General features: G+C 46.2%; 1 protein-coding gene across 5 annotated transcripts in view; it reads right to left on the reverse strand.

The window, feature by feature from the left end:
• Chchd6 (coiled-coil-helix-coiled-coil-helix domain containing 6) overlaps window positions 1-17747 on the reverse strand; it is a 264538-nt gene that overhangs the window by 24769 nt on the left and 222022 nt on the right. The window contains exon 7 of one of the 5 annotated variants that reach the window (XM_023706382.1): window positions 15796-15847. The exons of the other annotated variants lie outside the window; for them this stretch is intronic. Coding sequence (XP_023562150.1) covers window positions 15838-15847 — 10 coding nt within the window. The 3' untranslated portion in view covers window positions 15796-15837. The remainder of the gene's footprint in view (window positions 1-15795; window positions 15848-17747) is intronic. 5 annotated transcript variants of the gene reach the window in all.

Consider the following 17747-nt stretch of genomic DNA (forward strand, 5'->3'; position numbering starts at 1 on the left):
TAAACCAAGAGGACTGCAAGTTCAAGTCTAGCCTGGGGAACTTAGTAACTTAAGAAGACCCTGTCTCAAATTAAGATAATAAAAAATGGCTTGGGATACAGCTCAGTGTAAAGGTTCTGGGTTCCATCTGCAGTAGTGCAGTAACAATAACAATCATAATAAATAATAATTTTAAAACTTTATAAGCTTGTCCTTGGGAAGTTGTGAGAAAATGACAATCTCTAGCATCATTATTTGATGTGAAAACTGGTACTTTTCCTATCTGGAGAACCAGTTGGTAAAATGTTTTAAACTGTCTGTCTGTCTGTCTGTCTACATGGCTATTTGTTGATTGGTTGTATCAGTTCTGGTACAATGAAGGAGAATAATTTACAAGGTAACTGCAGATAGAGCTATGGAGCTATGTCCATGGCAGGTGGAGAGAAGGAAAGGGCAGATACCCTGTGAGTCATATACAAACTCAGCCCATTTATGTGCAGCTATATGGCTATGCTCGGTGAACCAAGAGTGACATCACCAAGACGGCAGCAGAGATCAAATTTTCCTTGTATTTTCCTTTGCTTTCCAGCCTATACAACGGTCTCAACCCAGGGTCATCACATGAACTACATCCCCAGTATTTTCTGTATTTTTGTTTAATTTTATGCATTTGGTACAGGGTCTCACTATGCAGCTTGGACTTGAAGTGAGTCTCTTGCTTCAGTCTCCCCAGTGCTGGGATTACAGGTCTGGGCCACCACACCAGGTCTTGTGGCTACTGGGCATATCCAGGGCAGGGATGGCACAGCATGTAGTGCCAGGTCCTTGGTTTTGCCTAGGCAGGTGCTTAGACTGCTGAGCTATCTCTGCAACCCTGTATTTTTGGGGGGTTGGGGATTTGGCTCAGTGTTAGAATGCTTGCCTAGCAAGCTGGAAGCCTTGAGTTCAGTCCTCAGCACCAAAAACAAAACATAAACCTCACCTAAAAAAACAATTCAACCCAAAAAAAATACAGTTAAAAAAAAAAAAAAAACCAACAACCCTGTATTTCTTTTTAATTTATTTTGAGACACAGGGTCTCACTATGCTCAGCTGTCTGGACCAGGTTCAAACTTTTAATCATCTGTGTATTTGATCACTAGTCATTATGATATAGAACAGTACACAGCAAATCACACAACAGGGAGACACTAAAGCTGCATATTGTAGATAGACATAAAGAACTAAGCATAGTACCTAGATGGATTTTAAAAGTCCATCTCTTACAGTGTTAGTTTACACATGTATGCACATGTACTCCATCTTCTACTAATTGTAGAGGAAAGGACAGAAGGGCAGGAAATGCAGAATAAAAGGGCATTACATACAGTAGGAGCTCAATAAATATTTGTTGAATTAGAAGGAGCCAACAAAGGACACACTTATCTCTGAAGTTCAAAATTGAAGTCTCAAATCAATTTGCTCAGACAGAGTTAATGGAATGAGTGTAAATTCTTCAGTGTTTGTTAAGAGATCAGTCATGTTATTTTGGCATTTTCATCTCATTCCACGACTGCCCAGATATGTGAGAGATTAAATTCCCACGTCACAATTGTCACAGAACAGTGGCTATGTGGCAGGAAGTCATCTCAAGATGTTCTTTCCTCATGGCGTAATGTGCCCTCCACCCTACAAATGTGCACATGTGCATGCATGCACACACACACACACACACACACACACACACACACACACAGAGGCTGACACATACACAAGCACATACATAGACTGGGACTGGAACAACAGGCTGAAATAAGCATGAAATCGAGTAGAGACAAATGTAATTTCCTGCACTTGAGTTTAAAAATAATCAGCCGCACAAGGATAGGATGGGAGAGTGGTGGTTTAATAGACAATACAATACTTGTAGAGCTATCTTCCTAAAACACATGCCTGATTGTGTAATTCCAAAGCTTAAGACACTTCTGATGGCTTCCTAAGGCATCAAAATCAAGCCTAGTCCCTGGCACTCAAAATTCTGCTGTTTCATCTGGGCCTTGCTGTGCTCCTTCCTCACATACTTCCTGACAGCAGCTTAAGGAGGCAGGCAAACTGGAATCAGAACCCAAAACTCCTGCTTTCCATCTCTATGGACTTGGGCCAGCCTGTTTGCTTTGCTGACTCTCAGTCTTACTGCCTATGAAATGAAAATAATAAATGAGATAATATATCCAAAGGGCCTTGTGGCTTTCCTGGATCACAGGAGGGATCTGATGGATATAAGTATCCTTCTACTTTGTTTCCTCTGGCCCAGAAAGATGAAAAAGAGTCCCACATAGCAAAGGAAGCAGGTACTGATGAAAACATAGCCTGATAGTGTGAAGTTCACAGAGGAGATGACTGTGGAAACAGGAACCACTCCTTGATAGTACAGGCCTCCTTTGGAAAAGACCCCTGGGCAGGGTCTACTCTGCAGTTAGTTCTGGGGAAGGGGGCTGTGAGAAGTCCACAGAGTGACCCTGGGCTCTGTGCCTGGCTGGGGATACCTAGTGCACTGACTTCTCTGAGCACAGGAATGTCTTGGCAACTTGCCTCTTCTTATGAACAAATTTCATTTCATTTTAAAGCCTCCTTGGCATTTGGTCTAATATGGCGGATGGCACAAAACAATTCCAACTTGAAACTGTCTGAACTGGATGTTGGATCTGCAGAGTTGATGGCAGTGATCAATAAGAACAGCCACCATTTCTTGAGTCTTCACTATGTGCAGGTGCTCAGCTTGCTGCTTGCTCTCCGTACATAACTGGAATCCAACTATCCAGCTCATGGGCCTGATCTCTCATCCATGTTTTGCTGCACAGAAAATGGGAAAGACAGCACAGAACCACAGCATAGTAGGTCTGGGCCTTGCTGTGCTCCTTCCTCACATACTTGGGCACTGGTTGATGTGCTTGTAGTGGGACCCAGAGCAGAATGAGGATAGCCTTGAAGAGCTTCCCCTCCCATCTCTCCCCTTCCTTGCCCCAGGCCAACAGTCATAAGCTAAAGGCCTCTTGCCAATTTTCTCTGATGAAAACAGATTCTGTTTCGGTCTTTCACAAATCAGGAGAGTACAGTGACCTGGATAAGAGCTGTTTCTCAGGATTCCTAGGGTCATGACCTGCTTCTGGCATTGTGCACCAAGATAATTTGTAGCCTGTCTTCTATGCAGTCTAGGAAATCTTATTTTCTCCATCAAGAGGGCAAGAAAGACACTCTCAGGATTCCAAAATACGCTCACCCAGTCCTGGCACCAAGGACTTTACAATTCCAGTTACCCCCAGGGCTGCAATATGGTATCCCTACATATACCTTACAACCCTTTCTGGCTTATATGCCTGTATGCTGCCTGACTTTTTCCCAGTAAGAACATGTTGCTGTTATCCCCAAGAATGTAAAGCATACAGAGCCACCAGTGTGCTCTCTGACAAGCTGACTAGGGCCATAGAGTCACAATAATCATGTGGTGATTCTGAACCTTCAAGGGGAAGGGACTGGAGGGTGAGCCTATGACCATGCCCTGGGCACACCATGTTCTAAGTCAATCTTCATAGGACCTTGTCTACAAAAACCCTGAGGTAAAAGCAGCCCCATCAGACACCAACATCCTGTGGTCGCCCAGACCAGGAACCTACACCATCACCTGGCCCACCCTCCTCCAAAGCCAACCACATCCACCAGGCCCAGCTCCCAGCAGTTGTTCACCATGTCTTGCCCAAATCTAGGACTCCTTTTTACTGCCAGGTTGCTTTCCTCTGGGCCTCAGAAGCTCAGTATCTCTTATTCAGTATGAAAATTAAATTCAACATCAGCTTAGATCCTGCTGTACCCCAGCCAATAAAATTAGCGGCTATCTGGCATGGTATGTCACAGTGGATCAAAGCCAGACACCTGGGTTTTGGTTGTTACTTGATGACACTCTGGCTTCCGACCTTGACAAAGGTGCTTAATTTCACTGAAGTCATCTTCTTCATGTTTCAAATGGAAAGGAAAGATGTTCTGCAAGAACAATGCTGTTCCCAACTCTTCCAAGAGCTGGAGAGAATGCCTTGGCTTGCATAACTGTGGGGCAGGGAGACAAGCCACTCCTGTATCAGGCTGCATGTGTAGTGGAAGGGAGGAGTGCCAAAAAGAAGGAAGCAGGCAAGAGGGGAGGGAAGAATGGGACTAACAGTGCTCTCCAGAAGTGAAAGCAAGCCTTGTGTGGAACTGGAAGTAGTAATGTTAAAAAAAAGATAACAATGTATTTCATTTAACAAAATATAGTAAAGTATCGGATCAATATGTAAGCAACACGAACAACTTATGAGACATGAACACTCTTTGTACTAAGTCTTTGAAGTCCAATGTGCATTTTGCACTTATGGCATATCTCAACATGGACGATGTGCACTGCAATAGCCATGCATAGCAAGTGTGATGCTGGTAGCCCAGACACTTTTGAGCCAAATTCTTCGTGTTCTGTGAACACCAACACCACTGTGCCAGTCTGACTGCCCGCTACTGTGACATAGTCACAGAGATAAACAACTTCTAACGAACACTCACTTTCGCTCATGGCTTCAGGGAGCTCAGTCCATGGTAACTGGGCCCCGGTACTGTGGGCCTGAGACACACAGCGTGTCATGGAGGGATTGTGTGGTGGAGGAGGCCCATCCACCTCATAAAAAGCCAGAAGGCAAAGAACAAGGAACAACTGGGTCTTAATGTCATCCTCAAAGCTATACCCCCAATGACCTAATTTCCTTCCACTGGACCTGAACTCCTAAAAGTTCCATCTCTTTCCAATAGTGCCATACAGTTGGGGACCAAAGCTTTAGTGCAGAGGTCCAACACAAACAGTAACAATGACTCCATGCTATCCTCCACTCCTGCCCCAAGGACAGTAGTACCAACCCTTGACACAGGTAAGAGACTGAATCATGTGTCACAAGACCCGGGGCAGGAAGTCACAGGAGGAGGCACATATCAGTCATGTGTGTAGGGTTTCCAGGGTCTGTTGAGTATCCAGAGATGAGAGGCTGATTCAGTGTGGGAGCCACACAGTACTAGCTGAGTTCCCAGAGGCAGACAACTAGGAGGCTTGGAAATGGCTTCTGCAAACCATTTTACATAGGTCAAGTGCATATATACATGCCGCAGAAGCAGCCAAGGCCTCTTTCCCTATGGACTTCCTGGGCCATGAACCAGATACTTCCTTGCCACATCAGCCCCAAGCAAAAGCAGCAGCCTGGCTCTCCTTGCCTAAACCCAGTATTGTTCTTCTTTCTTTTATAATGCATGTTCATGCTGGCATTTTATCTCCCAAACAATTCAGCTTAATCCATGTTAGAGATTTGCTATGCTGTACAATCACCTATTCATAATTTTTCTTAATTCTCCAAGATGCATTTATACTACTTTTGAACAAATAAATGCACTTTCATTACTCATTTTTATCATATGGAAACTGTCGCAAATTTTACATCCATAAATAGCTGCAAGCTTTATATTGTAAATACCGTATTTTCCCCCTTTATACTTCAGATATACTTTTGAGACTTTGATATACTTTTGAGACTAAGTGGTACAAATTTTAGCAGTTGTAACAAGAAGCTGGCTGGTACCACAGCCTGAAATCAGAGCATGTTTTGTTTCAATTGTTATGGGGCCTCACCCTTGCAATGTTGTTCCTGGGCCCAAGACTGCATGGTATGAGCCTGGGATTTAGTTCCTGTGAAGTTTGGATTAGTCAGAAGGGCCTGGGTACCACAAGCATCCCAAGTCCAAGATAACTCTGGGGATCTGGACAATCCAGACTGCAGCAGGCATTGAGAAGTAGTAGCACACCTGATTCAAGCTGACCCTATGCTCCGTGACAATGCTGCCATCCTGTTTATAGCAGACTCATGACTCAGGGAAAAAGCACTTCCAAAGGCTCTGGCTGAGGGTCCTGGGCAGCCAGAGGCTGAGTAGGCAATTGATGCTCACGAGGGAATCTAGAGCCATGTGGCAAGGACACATGCTCTTTGCAAACCAATTCCCATACGTGGCCAGAGGTGCCTTCAAAAGTGGAACCGTGTTTCATATAAAATGGTTTGCCGAATTAGAACCGATGCAACTATCTCCTTAGTACCCTATTCTAAAAATCCATGTTTTATTTTATTTGTGTGTGTGTGTGTGTGTGTGTGTGTGTGTGTGTGGCCAGCTCAGCCCACCAGGGGGGGGGGCGGGCTGGCATGTGGTGCTGGGGGATTGAACCGTGGTCCCTGTGCTTTGCTAAGCTTGTTCTAAGTAGGTGCTTTAGACCACTGAGCCATCTCACCAGCCCAAAATCCATGTTTCTTGTATGAGAGAGGAGTTAATTTCCCTGACCCAAGGAGATATTGCAAAGGATAAAATGAAGAGACTGTGGTACAAGTGTTCCCCAGCTCTGGCTTCCAATGGAGCCTGACAGCATGTTTTATGACAGTGACACAGTGCCTGTACACTGCCAACACTGTCTGTCAGGTCTAATGACCCCAGAGGCGACTGTCATTAGCCAATTCACTAATTAGGGGCCTGTTTGTAGAGCTAATGGGAAGGGTAATCATTTGTTAGCTTAAGTAAAACTCCCGGGCATTCTTGACAACTGTCGTCGTAGAAAACTCTAGAAGGCAATTCATCTATCCCAGTGAAATGCAAAGAGAGAAACTAGAAAGCCAGAGCCATCTTGACAACACAGACTGAACTTGTTGAGGACTCTAGAAGAGCTTCCTGCCTTTGGTTCCACAGGGACCTGCACATGTTTTGAAACCTGCATGACCAGGCTTCATCAGACCTTGAGCCTGGGCTTCAGGCTCAAGGTGCCACTTGTGCCACTGGCAGGAGAGCAGCTCCCAAACCATACCATGGAATGGGGTACCCTGGCAAAAGGCCATCCATACATGTGTGCGTGTGTACACAAGAGTGAGTGTAAGTGTATGTGGATGCACAAGTAGCTAGATGAGGGATTTTGATGCTGCTCTGTTTTCTTATGCAATTTTTAAAAAACAATAATAAATATTACTTATTGTTGGGAAGTACTTTATTATAGCAAATGGCTAAAACAATGTCTAGGATTTAGGAAAAAAAAAAAACCTCATAGTATCTTTTTTTCCCCAATAATTTTGAGAAACAAATAGCAATGAGACAAATCAAACTGGTAGGTCAGTTTCAATAATTAACACATTGCATACTCTCTTCCTAGAGGTTATTTGCTGTACAAGACACAGACATGATACCCTATCTACAAACACTATTAGAACAAATCCCTTTATTCATTAAGAGAATGTAACTATATATCTATCCTAACCATTTTGAATATACAGATACAAAATGGACATTCATCTGTAGTCCCTTTTTTGTTTAGTTCCATTATTTGAATATTATAGGTGTGTATAACTCAGCAAAATATTCTAAAAGAGTCCAGTAGTCCATAATAGTACTGGGTCTTCCACTGGACTGGCAATGTCAGAAATTGTTGACCTGAGTCCCCTACATCTCAACATAACACCATGGCTTTACTTCTTATACTTCATTTTTATACTTTTCTGCTGGATGGTTAAGACCAAGATAAAGTAAGATCTATGCAACAAGAGTTGTAGCTTTTGGATCTGATAAGGTCAGTCAAATCCCCTCAGGATTTATCTTGAGATCCTGTGCCTCAGATTGTAGATCCTTTGTCAGTGTCACCCATGTGGATGAGTCATGGCCATTGCTTGGCCAATGTGTTCTCTGTGAAAACCTAAGAGAATGTTTTCTCTCCGTGTGACTCTCCTTAGGCACACTCTACATCATCGATCACTTTCCTCTTTGGCCCCATAATCTCCTTGATCAGAAAATTTGGGACACTACTGAGTTACATGACGTTACAGTACAAGTTCTCATATGTCCTGAGTCTCAATTGACCTTGGAAGGCTAGGGCCAAAAGGTTGGCTTTCCTTGCGGCCCTACTTTTTCTCTAATTTTGGTCTGCAAACTTAGGTTGTTAACTCTTCAGAAGAGAAGTTTATTGTTATTACCCTACAACCTAGGCTGTTGAGCTTACCTCACTATCTGTCTGAATATCAAACATCTTAGGCATAACATGGAACAGGTATTTTTCATCAAGTATTGATATGTTGAACCCTCATAGTATCTTGAAGAATTAACTCTTCCACACTGTTATTACAACTTGGGTGTAGTTTAATTAGCCACCTAAAGCTTCCTAGATCTTCAGCTGGCTGCTGGAAGTAGGATGAAGTAGGGGTTGATGCATATAAGCCCCCTGGTCAAGTCCAGGGGAACACATAGTTCTGCAGAAGTAGGAAGGGCCATGCCGAACCTGTGGCCTGACTTCAGAGGGTACATATGCTAAGTGGCATCGTAGGGTGGAGGGTGTATCTATTAGATGGAGGCACAACCCTGCTTTTCTGACTCTCCAGACTGAGTCCACCACTCACAAATGGGGCTGTTACCCAAGAGTTTGACCCCAGCTTCCTAGGAGTATAGTGAAAAGAAGCCTCTTTAAGTAGGGGTGGCTGTGACCCTTGGAGGGCAGGAGCCCAGTGGACTCATACCAATCATTTGGGAGCTGATAACACCCAGAGGGGTAGCTGTCACATCTCCTCAGCTGTCATGGGACTCCAGCAGATTGCATGAGACTCTGAGGGCCTTCCATGCCCACATCCTGAGCACACCCCCCATGGCAGCCCTGCCTGGTCTAGCCATCAGGCATGTGTGCAGCCTTGCAAGCAGCAGAAAGGAACATGCCAGTGTATGGAGCCCATGTGAGCACTGGCCCACAGGCTGCAGAACAGTGCTGCTGCCCACAGGAAGGGCTCAGGGTCGCTGCTGGGCCACCAGCCACTCATCAAAGCATCTCAGACTCAAGACCCAGATGCGGTTCTCTGTACTCTATTCTTTGTGCTCTGACCTGGGGAGGAGCCAGGGTGGTGGAGCTCAGGGGACTATAGGATAAGGCAGCAGCAATTCAGAAGTCAGGTTAGATTTAGTGGCTTTCCCTAGGGGGATTTTCTGGAAAAGTGATTAATTTGTTGGCTGGAACACATTCACTTTGGCAACAGATATAAACTCCAGGGCTCATAGCAATCACTTGGGAACTTGTGTATAATGCAGATTCCACTCTACCCCCCACCCGCTTTGGATGGTGCTGTGGACTCAGCATTCAATGAGATTCTCAGGCAAAGTGCCCATCAGCTGTCACAAACCCGGACTATGGCACACTGGGACAAGCAGGTTTGTGTACAGCTTGGGGCAGCCAAGGCTGTGGAGGGCGGCTGTAGGCACAAGAGGGCCCAGTTTAGGCCCTGAGCAGCACTCTCCTCCACGCAGCATGGTCAGAGCCTCTGTCTTCACATATACAGTCAGTGTAGAGACCCTGAACTTTAGGTGACTGCAGGGTGAAACTTATGTGCCTGAGCCTGAATCTCAGCCAGTCTCTTTGTAGGACAACCTCAGGCAGGTTAGCCCAACCAAGTCCATTTTCTATTATGAAAATGGGAAAGGCATAGCCCCCACCCTGTCTCTGGCAGAGTTAAGCTTTCTATGAAGCTTTGACCTTTCTTCTGAGGATGGTCTGTCCTGTCCCCTCTTTTCAAGTCCAAATACACCAGGGCTTATAAACTGGCATTTCAGCATTACGTTGCTTGATGATCAGCTTAGAGTAGAATATTAAGCAATGGCATTTAAAGAGATCTGACCAAGGTGTGTGTGTGACAGAAAAGAAGTGTCTGAAGCGATCTGGGGTGGGATAGATGCTGGTAGCCACCTGGGATAGAAGAGTCTGAGGTCAAAGTTCACCAACTCCAGAGCCTCAAGTAGGTCAGAAGTCCTTCTAAGCAGGGTCATAGCAACAAGACCTCAACTATCAGCCTTACCAAGATGAGAAATCATCTGGTGAGGATGGAGGGAAGTTATACAGAATCAGGTTAATTTACTAAGGGCATCCTGAAAACGTGTGCTGGGTATGGAATGAAGTGAAAGGTATATCTCCAATTCCACTTCCACATGCAGAATCCTCAACCAAAATAGCTTAAGCATAGAGGGTGTTTACAGACTCTGATCAATAAGAAATCCAAGAGTGACTTCATGAAGGACTCTGACCGTCTTTCCATGGACAGGTCTTTGGGTACTGGGCAGAAACAATGGGAAGCACATTCTCACATTTTCCATCATGTCTCGCTATACTAAAACTGTTCCAATAGAGCAAGAATACAGCCTGCCACCCGGGGCTTCCTGACAACAAGGCAGTAAGACAGAATAGCACTAGGAAGTTCAGTGGGACTGGGGGAGACCTCATTCTAGATACCTTAAGCTCTGGGTCTTTGGGAGACAGAAATGGGCACAAGGAGATATACTGTGTATGAAGAGTGACAATTTCTGGGAACAGAAACATTGCCTTCTGTCTTGCTTCCTAAAGAGTCTAAGTCTTGTGCTTCGAAGAGAAAGACAGAAGTGGTAGGGACAGACACAGAGTTCCTTACTCAGCCCTCACAACAGCCCTGTCAGCTACTGGTAGTCATTGCTATTACTGAGGAGGAAACTGAGATTTAGGCAGGAAGTTACTCACCAAGTTTCAGGCAACAAGCAGTGAACAACCAGAATTTGATTTGGAGTTTTCTACTTCAAAGTCCATGTCTTTCTACTTGTACCTTCTCTCCTCCCCAAAACGGAACACACACTAGTGAGAAAATATGGAAGATCCTCATGCACAGAAAGAAAAACAAAGGACCAAGCCACTTTCCATGAATGCCTTCTCTTTTGTCCACTGAACTGTGCCCAAGAACACCAACAAAATATCAATCTCTTGTCAACGCCACAGATTCCTGAAGAGTGAGAAATATCACAGTACTGGAAAGGAGTACTCTTTGATGTCATGATTTCAAAAGGGTACATTTCATCAAACATAAGCAGAGCTCAGACAGATTCTAGAGTGCTTTCATCAGAAGGCTGATTCTGGAGTGCTTGAGAAGGGGAGATGACTAATGGGAAAAGATAATTCTGCTGAAAATGCTGCCATACTCTCTCCTCTCCCCTTCTACCAGGGAACCTGGCTAGTAGAGTGGGAACACAATAGCCTGAGAGCCCTACCTCCAAGTGCATTATTGGAGAAGCTCCTTCAGGATCAGCTTGTTTGGGAAAAGGAATAAAATGAGCTGATGGCCAAGGAACTAGTTAAGAACTGGCTGAATACAGATCCATATGGACGACAGCAACAGTTGAAACCCACAGTATTTTATTTTTTAATCATTCATTCATTTATTCACTTGGTATAGGATCTCACTACACAGCTTGGACTTGCAGTGATCCTCCTGTCTCAGCCTCGCCACTGCTGAATGTGCACCACAACACTCAGTTTTTGGTGGCTGGTACTGCAAACCTGGAGTTCTGGGGCTGGCATGGCATGTAGTAACAGGGATCAAACCCTGTTCCTTGTGCTTGCCAGGCAGGTGCTTAGACCATGGCGCTATCTCCTCAGCCCCTCAGTCTTGTATAACTTAGTGTTTCCACCAGTGATTTATTTCAAGGAGGGAATCATATTCTTCAATAGGTTTTTTTTGAAAGATGGAATAAGGGGCAACAGAAGCTTCAGTCCCAGAAACAATCCATAGGCTAGACTGAATCTAGCCAGAATGAAGTTTACAGGGATCCAATACAAGGTCTAACCGCATGTCTCTGCAGCCATGCAAGAAGGTAGCTGGTGACAGGGACCAGGCAGGGAGACCATGGTCAATAAAGCTAATTCTGGCCATGACCTGGCAGGTGGGCTGCTGCTCTTGCTAGAACAGGTTCCCCAGACAACGTCGGTAAGGCCTATTTTGCATTCTGGTGGTCATCATTTCTGACAGGCAGGAAATAGAGAGCAAAACCAGGTAGGTGTATGCCTCCCTGGATAATTTAAAAGCTAAAGGAAGGGCCGGGGATATAGTCAGCACAGCACCTGCCTGGCAAGCATGAGGTTCTAGGTTCGATCCCCAGTAACCCCCTAACAAACCCTCCTCAAAAAAAAAAAAAAAAAAAAAAAAAGCTAAAGGAAAAGGCATGGGGAAATAAAAATTGCCTCCAAGTATCTGTAGGACTGCACTGTTCTGTGCTCTGTTAAGTCCATGGACAGAAGTAGGATCCTTCCAAGGGCCAGCCCTAAGCTGTCTTTGTCAGAGAGAGCTCTTCTCTAAAGTTGATGGTATGCAATGTAAAATAGTGGTATAAGGATAGGTATTGGTAACTGAACTTTACCCCCCAGTGGTGAGAGAACTCCCTGGGTGAGCTCAAGAACACCACCACACACTGCATCTGGAAGTGGATTAGTCAACCTGAGGGCCTATCCAGCTGCTAGGGCCCATGGTTTTAGAGCTATCACCAGGCAGTTACTCAGAATGCTCTCATTTATGAGTGGAATCAGGTATAGTGGGAATGATGGTTCTCAAACATTTTTCAGCAGCGTTCCTAGAAATCATGGTTCAGTATAGATAGCCTCCAGCTCCCAGAGACAAAATTTCATGGAAAAGACTGAGAATTGTACATTGTGTCTCTCTTGGGTCTGCTTACAGCAGAAGCAAAAGCTTCATTCTTGCACAATAAAACCAGGAACCAAGAGCGAGAGGCAGGGTGGGTCTTTCAGAGGCTAAACCAGACTGAAGCTATAGCTACAGATATGTCTGTGAAGTACCAAGAGTCACACATGCTCACACTAAGGGCACACTTTTTCTGCATGTGACTCTTTCAGGGCAGAGCCTCCCAGCTGCTAGATGCAGCGTCAAAGAGCTCTTGGAGGGGGTGGGTTGAGCTCCCAACCACACCCGATGTATTGTCTATACACTGCTAACATCTTGATGCTATTACCTCCAATAGTCGTCTCTAGCCTCCAAATGTCAAGATCTGTTAAGATGATTGTGTTTCTGCACACAGCTACAGTGGAGACTGATCACTCTGCACTATCACTCTGGACCTGTGAGAACTGGATACCAGGAGAGAGGCGCTGCTGGTGATCTCTGAGGGAAGCTGGCAGGGCCTACAGCCCCTGTAACTTGCCTAGACAAGTAGTGTGGCCAACTGTAACCACAGGTAAGGGGGATTCTTTAGTTCAGGGACCATCTCCCCACTTAAACCTGCTGGCTAGGCCCACCTCCTACAGAGGAACAGCGTGTACACACTTTTCAGGCTGCATGGGTACTGCTGGCTTAGTAAAAAGGACCTGCTCTGACATGGGCTGTTCCTCCCACAGTGGGGACCAAGATATGAACCCTCAGCAAAGCTACCTCTTAAGAACAGGGACAGGGGTCGGGAAGATGGCTCAGTGGAATAAGCACTTCCCTGGCAAGCACAAGGGCCTGAGTTCAATCCCCGGTTCCGCCAAAAAAAAAAAAAAAGAACAGGGAGAGGTGAGGCGACAAGACTGGGGAAAACTGCTTGAATAGCAAGGATGCTAAGCAGCCACCTCTCCACCGATTAAAAAAAAAGAAAAGATTCAGCTGTAATAACATTTAATCCCCAGAAGCTAATCTAAATGTAACACTCAAAAGAAAATAAAAGGGGCACAAAGGAAAAGAGCCTCTGCCACTGCCTTTGGGGATGCTTGCTTTATTCCCAAAGTGAGTCCACTAATACAGCTGGGAATGAAATGCCATTTTCATCTTTGTCAAGGGGAGGGGATTAACAAACTGTCATCTTTAAGCCCAGTTTCTGAGTCATGGATCTCTGAGCACTAAGAAAGCACTGGGCTGAGGCTGGCCGCCCAGCAAGGCTGCCCTGCCCTTTAAGTCTATGGCCACTGTTGTCAGAGGCCAAGCTAGTGGAGTCAGCCAGATGGGCATGGCCTCTGCACTGGTGCCAGCACCAGAGCCCAACAGCATGGAGCTGAGCATCCCTCTCACCCCTAGTACTGGACCCTCCTTGCACACTGTGGCTTAGTCTGGCACCTCACAGGACTGGGTAGCTCCTACACAGCAGCATCTGTCAGCTCCTACAGCTCAGTTCTGTTGGAACGTCAGAGCCATTCTTGGTTATACTGCTGCACTCTGAATAATCACCTTGTTTCATCGCTGACCACTTGTTTGTCTCACTGCCCCAGGGGCAAGGAGTGTGGGAGGTGCTCAGTATTCATCTGCTGAATGAGTGAGTCACTGCTGGCGGGTGGCACTGAATGCAAGGCATCTCTACTCTCAGCACTTCACTGCCGCCTCTCTCAGATGTTGCCAGCTATCTTTCTAGAACACAAACCTGATCATATCAATTCTCTGCTTAAAAGTCCTTTTTATGACTTGCCACTGCCGCAGGATGAATTCCAAAATCCTTAGTATATAGATAGGCCCTTCTCATCTAGGACCAGCATCTTCTCTACCCCCATAGGGGTTTCGTGGCCAGCCCCATCACTGCTTCCCTCTGACACCTCCAAGGAAAGCCCCCTGAAGGCTCTGCACACACTGCCTCACTTCACTTCTCGGCAGCCTGGTGGGAGGTCTGTTCATCTGGGGCCTCACTGAGCTTAGGCAAACTTCAGCATACCCCAGTCCCTGTTGTAGGACAGTGACACTTGTACATGGTTGTGACATGCACTGCTCCCCAGTGATTTGCATTGTGACATGGCTTCTGGTGGTTGGGCACCAGACCTTGGCACACAGAGACGAATAAAGCAAGTCTCCTGTCCACAAAAAAGCTGCCATCTAGTAGATATGATGATGGAACCCATGCATGCAAAATAGCTCCAAAACAGCAGCCAGTGGTGGCTTAATACCCAGATTTCATGGGTCACTAAGACAGGGCAGGGTCTTGGGTGCAAGGAGGATCTTGAAGAGTCTTTACGGAAAGATGGTTCAGGTAAGTCTAGAGGGATGAGAGTGTGTTTACTGGAAAGAGGGACAATGCAGGCAGGGGCAGCCTGGTGTGTCTGTGTTCCTTGGCAGAGACATGGCCCACATCTTGTCTATTGTGTTACACTTCCCGTCTGGCAGCAAGTCTGCCACCATGTCATCCTCAGGAAAGGCTTACCAAATAATTGGTTGAGTGCAAGATCACCATCACTTAATCCTGTCTTTAAGGAAAAATGACAATTTTTTAAAATGGGCATACAAGATTATGTAGCAAGTATAATCCAGGAACTTCCCAGCTCCTTTCCAAGAATGGTGGCTCCAGGTGCCAGAGCAGGGTCAGGGGAACAAGTCCCTAGCAGGAAAAGGCCTCCTTGCTCTATGCAGGGTGCAGGAGCAAACCACTAGGCAACTCCTCCTGGGAAACACTGTGGCAGGGTACCCGCCAGCCAGGTGAAGCAGAGACAGGACACCAATTCAAAAGAAGCAGTGCTTATGTTGTTTGTGATCAGATGGGGAGTACACAACAGCACTGCTGGGCTTCCCTAATGGTTTCCAAGGAAGAGTTTGAGTGCACTGCCTCCTTTAGTTTTTACACTATCATCTCTTACCACAAGTCAGGAAGGCCTTCACTGAACCTAAGTTTTCATAGCTGGAGCTCCAGGCTCTGACTCTGTGACATTCACAGGCCACCACTCTCCCTGAGGACAGCTGGCCCCCTCTGACCCGCTTGTCCTCCCAGGCACACAAGGCCTGGCATGTACCTTCCAGCCCTGTCATGGGTCTAGCTCTTTGCCTATGGAGCTTCTTGGTCTCTACCAGAGATGGCGCTGCTGAGGCCTAAAGGAAGCATCCACTGTCAACATTTCATTTTTCATGGCAATAGGACAAGCAAAATTATTCGTGACTGACACAGTAGGTCAGCAAATGCAGGAGCTGGCTGGGCCTTGACCAAGGCCAGGGGCCGGTGCATGCAAGGGAAGGAGCTCACCTCCCCGAGGATCTACTCCAGCTCAGCCTTCCTCCAGGTTCCTCAGAAGCTCCTGGGCACAAGAGACAGCCTCAGGCTCAACAGTTTCACTTCACCCAGATTCCCAGCATGTCTATGTACAGGGAATTATACATCTACAGGATACTGTTTCTGAGCACAGAACAGCTTCTAAACACTTACAAGATAGAGACTGGCTTTTAGCAGCAAAGGAGGCTACCTCAGGACACCAGGACTAATCAGGGTCAGTTCCAGTACCTCGTGGGCCATTGTTAGCTTTGGGATCTGATTCCCAGCCTCATTTCCCTTGGCCCAAATCATTATCATTTCTTCTCTTACAACTCTTTCAACAGTTTCACCAATTTTTAATTATAGGAGACACATATGAGTGGATGGGTGGATAGATAAGATAGACAACACATTTCAGATAAAGCCACAGCCCCCTTTACCCTTTTTCTAACCCTGAGCTGCACACACCTAAGAGCTATGCTGCTACTATAGCCTTTCATGCTTCCCTTTTCCATTGCGCGCCTGCATGCACTCGCGCGCATACATGCATGCATGCGCACACACATACACACACAAAACCTCTAGCGAAGCCACTCAGTGCTACTGGGTGTAGGTGAGCTGTACATACCCCTAATAAACCACAGCCTGCATTTTCACTGTGAGTTCCTCCCAGGCCAGCACACAGTTCCAGCTAACCTCACAGCAGCCACTGCTATGCCAGGATGGTATGGCAAGCTTTCTCCTTGTCCCATCAACAGGCAGTGGGGCTGCTTCTTATATCTCTGCTTAGAGCTATAATGCTCTTATCTGGCTACTGGTGCACCCATGTGAAGGTCTCTCTGGGCACATCTCCCAAAGGACAGCTGCCAGGCCTCTGCTCTCCTCTGCCCCCGGGGCTTCAGGTATAGGGGGTTAATGTGCTCTAAACATCCAGCACTGTATCCTCTTTTGGCTACTCTTGTCAATCTCACTAAAATAGGAGCTCCGAAATAACAACATTTGCCATTTATTAGGTGTTTATTCTGTGTCACACACTTTCCCAGCAGCTCAACAAATCTTCTCAGGATGCCTGCAGATTAACTTTCAGAAAGGTGTCTCAGAGCAGCTATATCCACTGGCTTGGGCAGGGCAGTTACTACCTGTACACTCATCTGCGGGAGCTTGTCCCCCAACGTCCCTGCCCCCTACCTACAGGCCACTGTCTCACACTGCAGAAGTCTCAAAGAGCAGTGCTTGCACAGTCAACTGCTTGTGTTCACATCCCACCCTGACTTCCACACATGGGAACCAGCTCATCCAACACTGGCTCAGTGCACACCTCTCATGGTGAAGTCCTGGGCTGGGCAGTGGGGATGCAGAGCTAAGTAGGACACTGGATCGACCTTTGATGAGAACAGTAAGCACAAAAGATGCTTAGGTTGGATTTTGAGAAGTGAGCATAATCTGGGAGGTGAAAAGAAGAACATTTGAGAAAGAAAATAGGATATGCAAAGATAACACAACTCAATGCATTCTGTGTTCTGAAATTAGGATCTGGGTTGAAAACTGTAACCTTAGAATTCATCTGGCTCAGGGATGGTAAACAGGCATCAGCTGGAACGCCAATGGCGCACAGTCGATGCCAGCTGCTGAAGCACAGTGCTGAGTAGTCTTGGGGCACACCCAGCTGGTGCACACTTGCTGAGATCATAATGTATGCCAGGGCCCAGGACAAGGCCCAGGCTGGAGCAGAGGCAAGAAGCTAAGCTTTCCATCCTACCCACACAAGCAATAACCTGTAGATCAACTCTCTCCATACTTCTTTGTTTCTCTTATTACAAAAGAGGAGTGACTCTGCCAGCAGTGGTATGGGAATAAACACCTACAAAGAGCCCCACATTGCTTCTCTGTCTATCTCTGTGTCTGCCTATCTGTCTCTGTCTGTCTGTCTGTCTGTCTGTCTGTCT

This window comes from Octodon degus, unplaced genomic scaffold, assembly GCF_000260255.1.
Source record: "Octodon degus isolate 3935 unplaced genomic scaffold, OctDeg1.0 scaffold00254, whole genome shotgun sequence".
Taxonomy (NCBI): Eukaryota; Metazoa; Chordata; class Mammalia; order Rodentia; family Octodontidae; genus Octodon; species Octodon degus.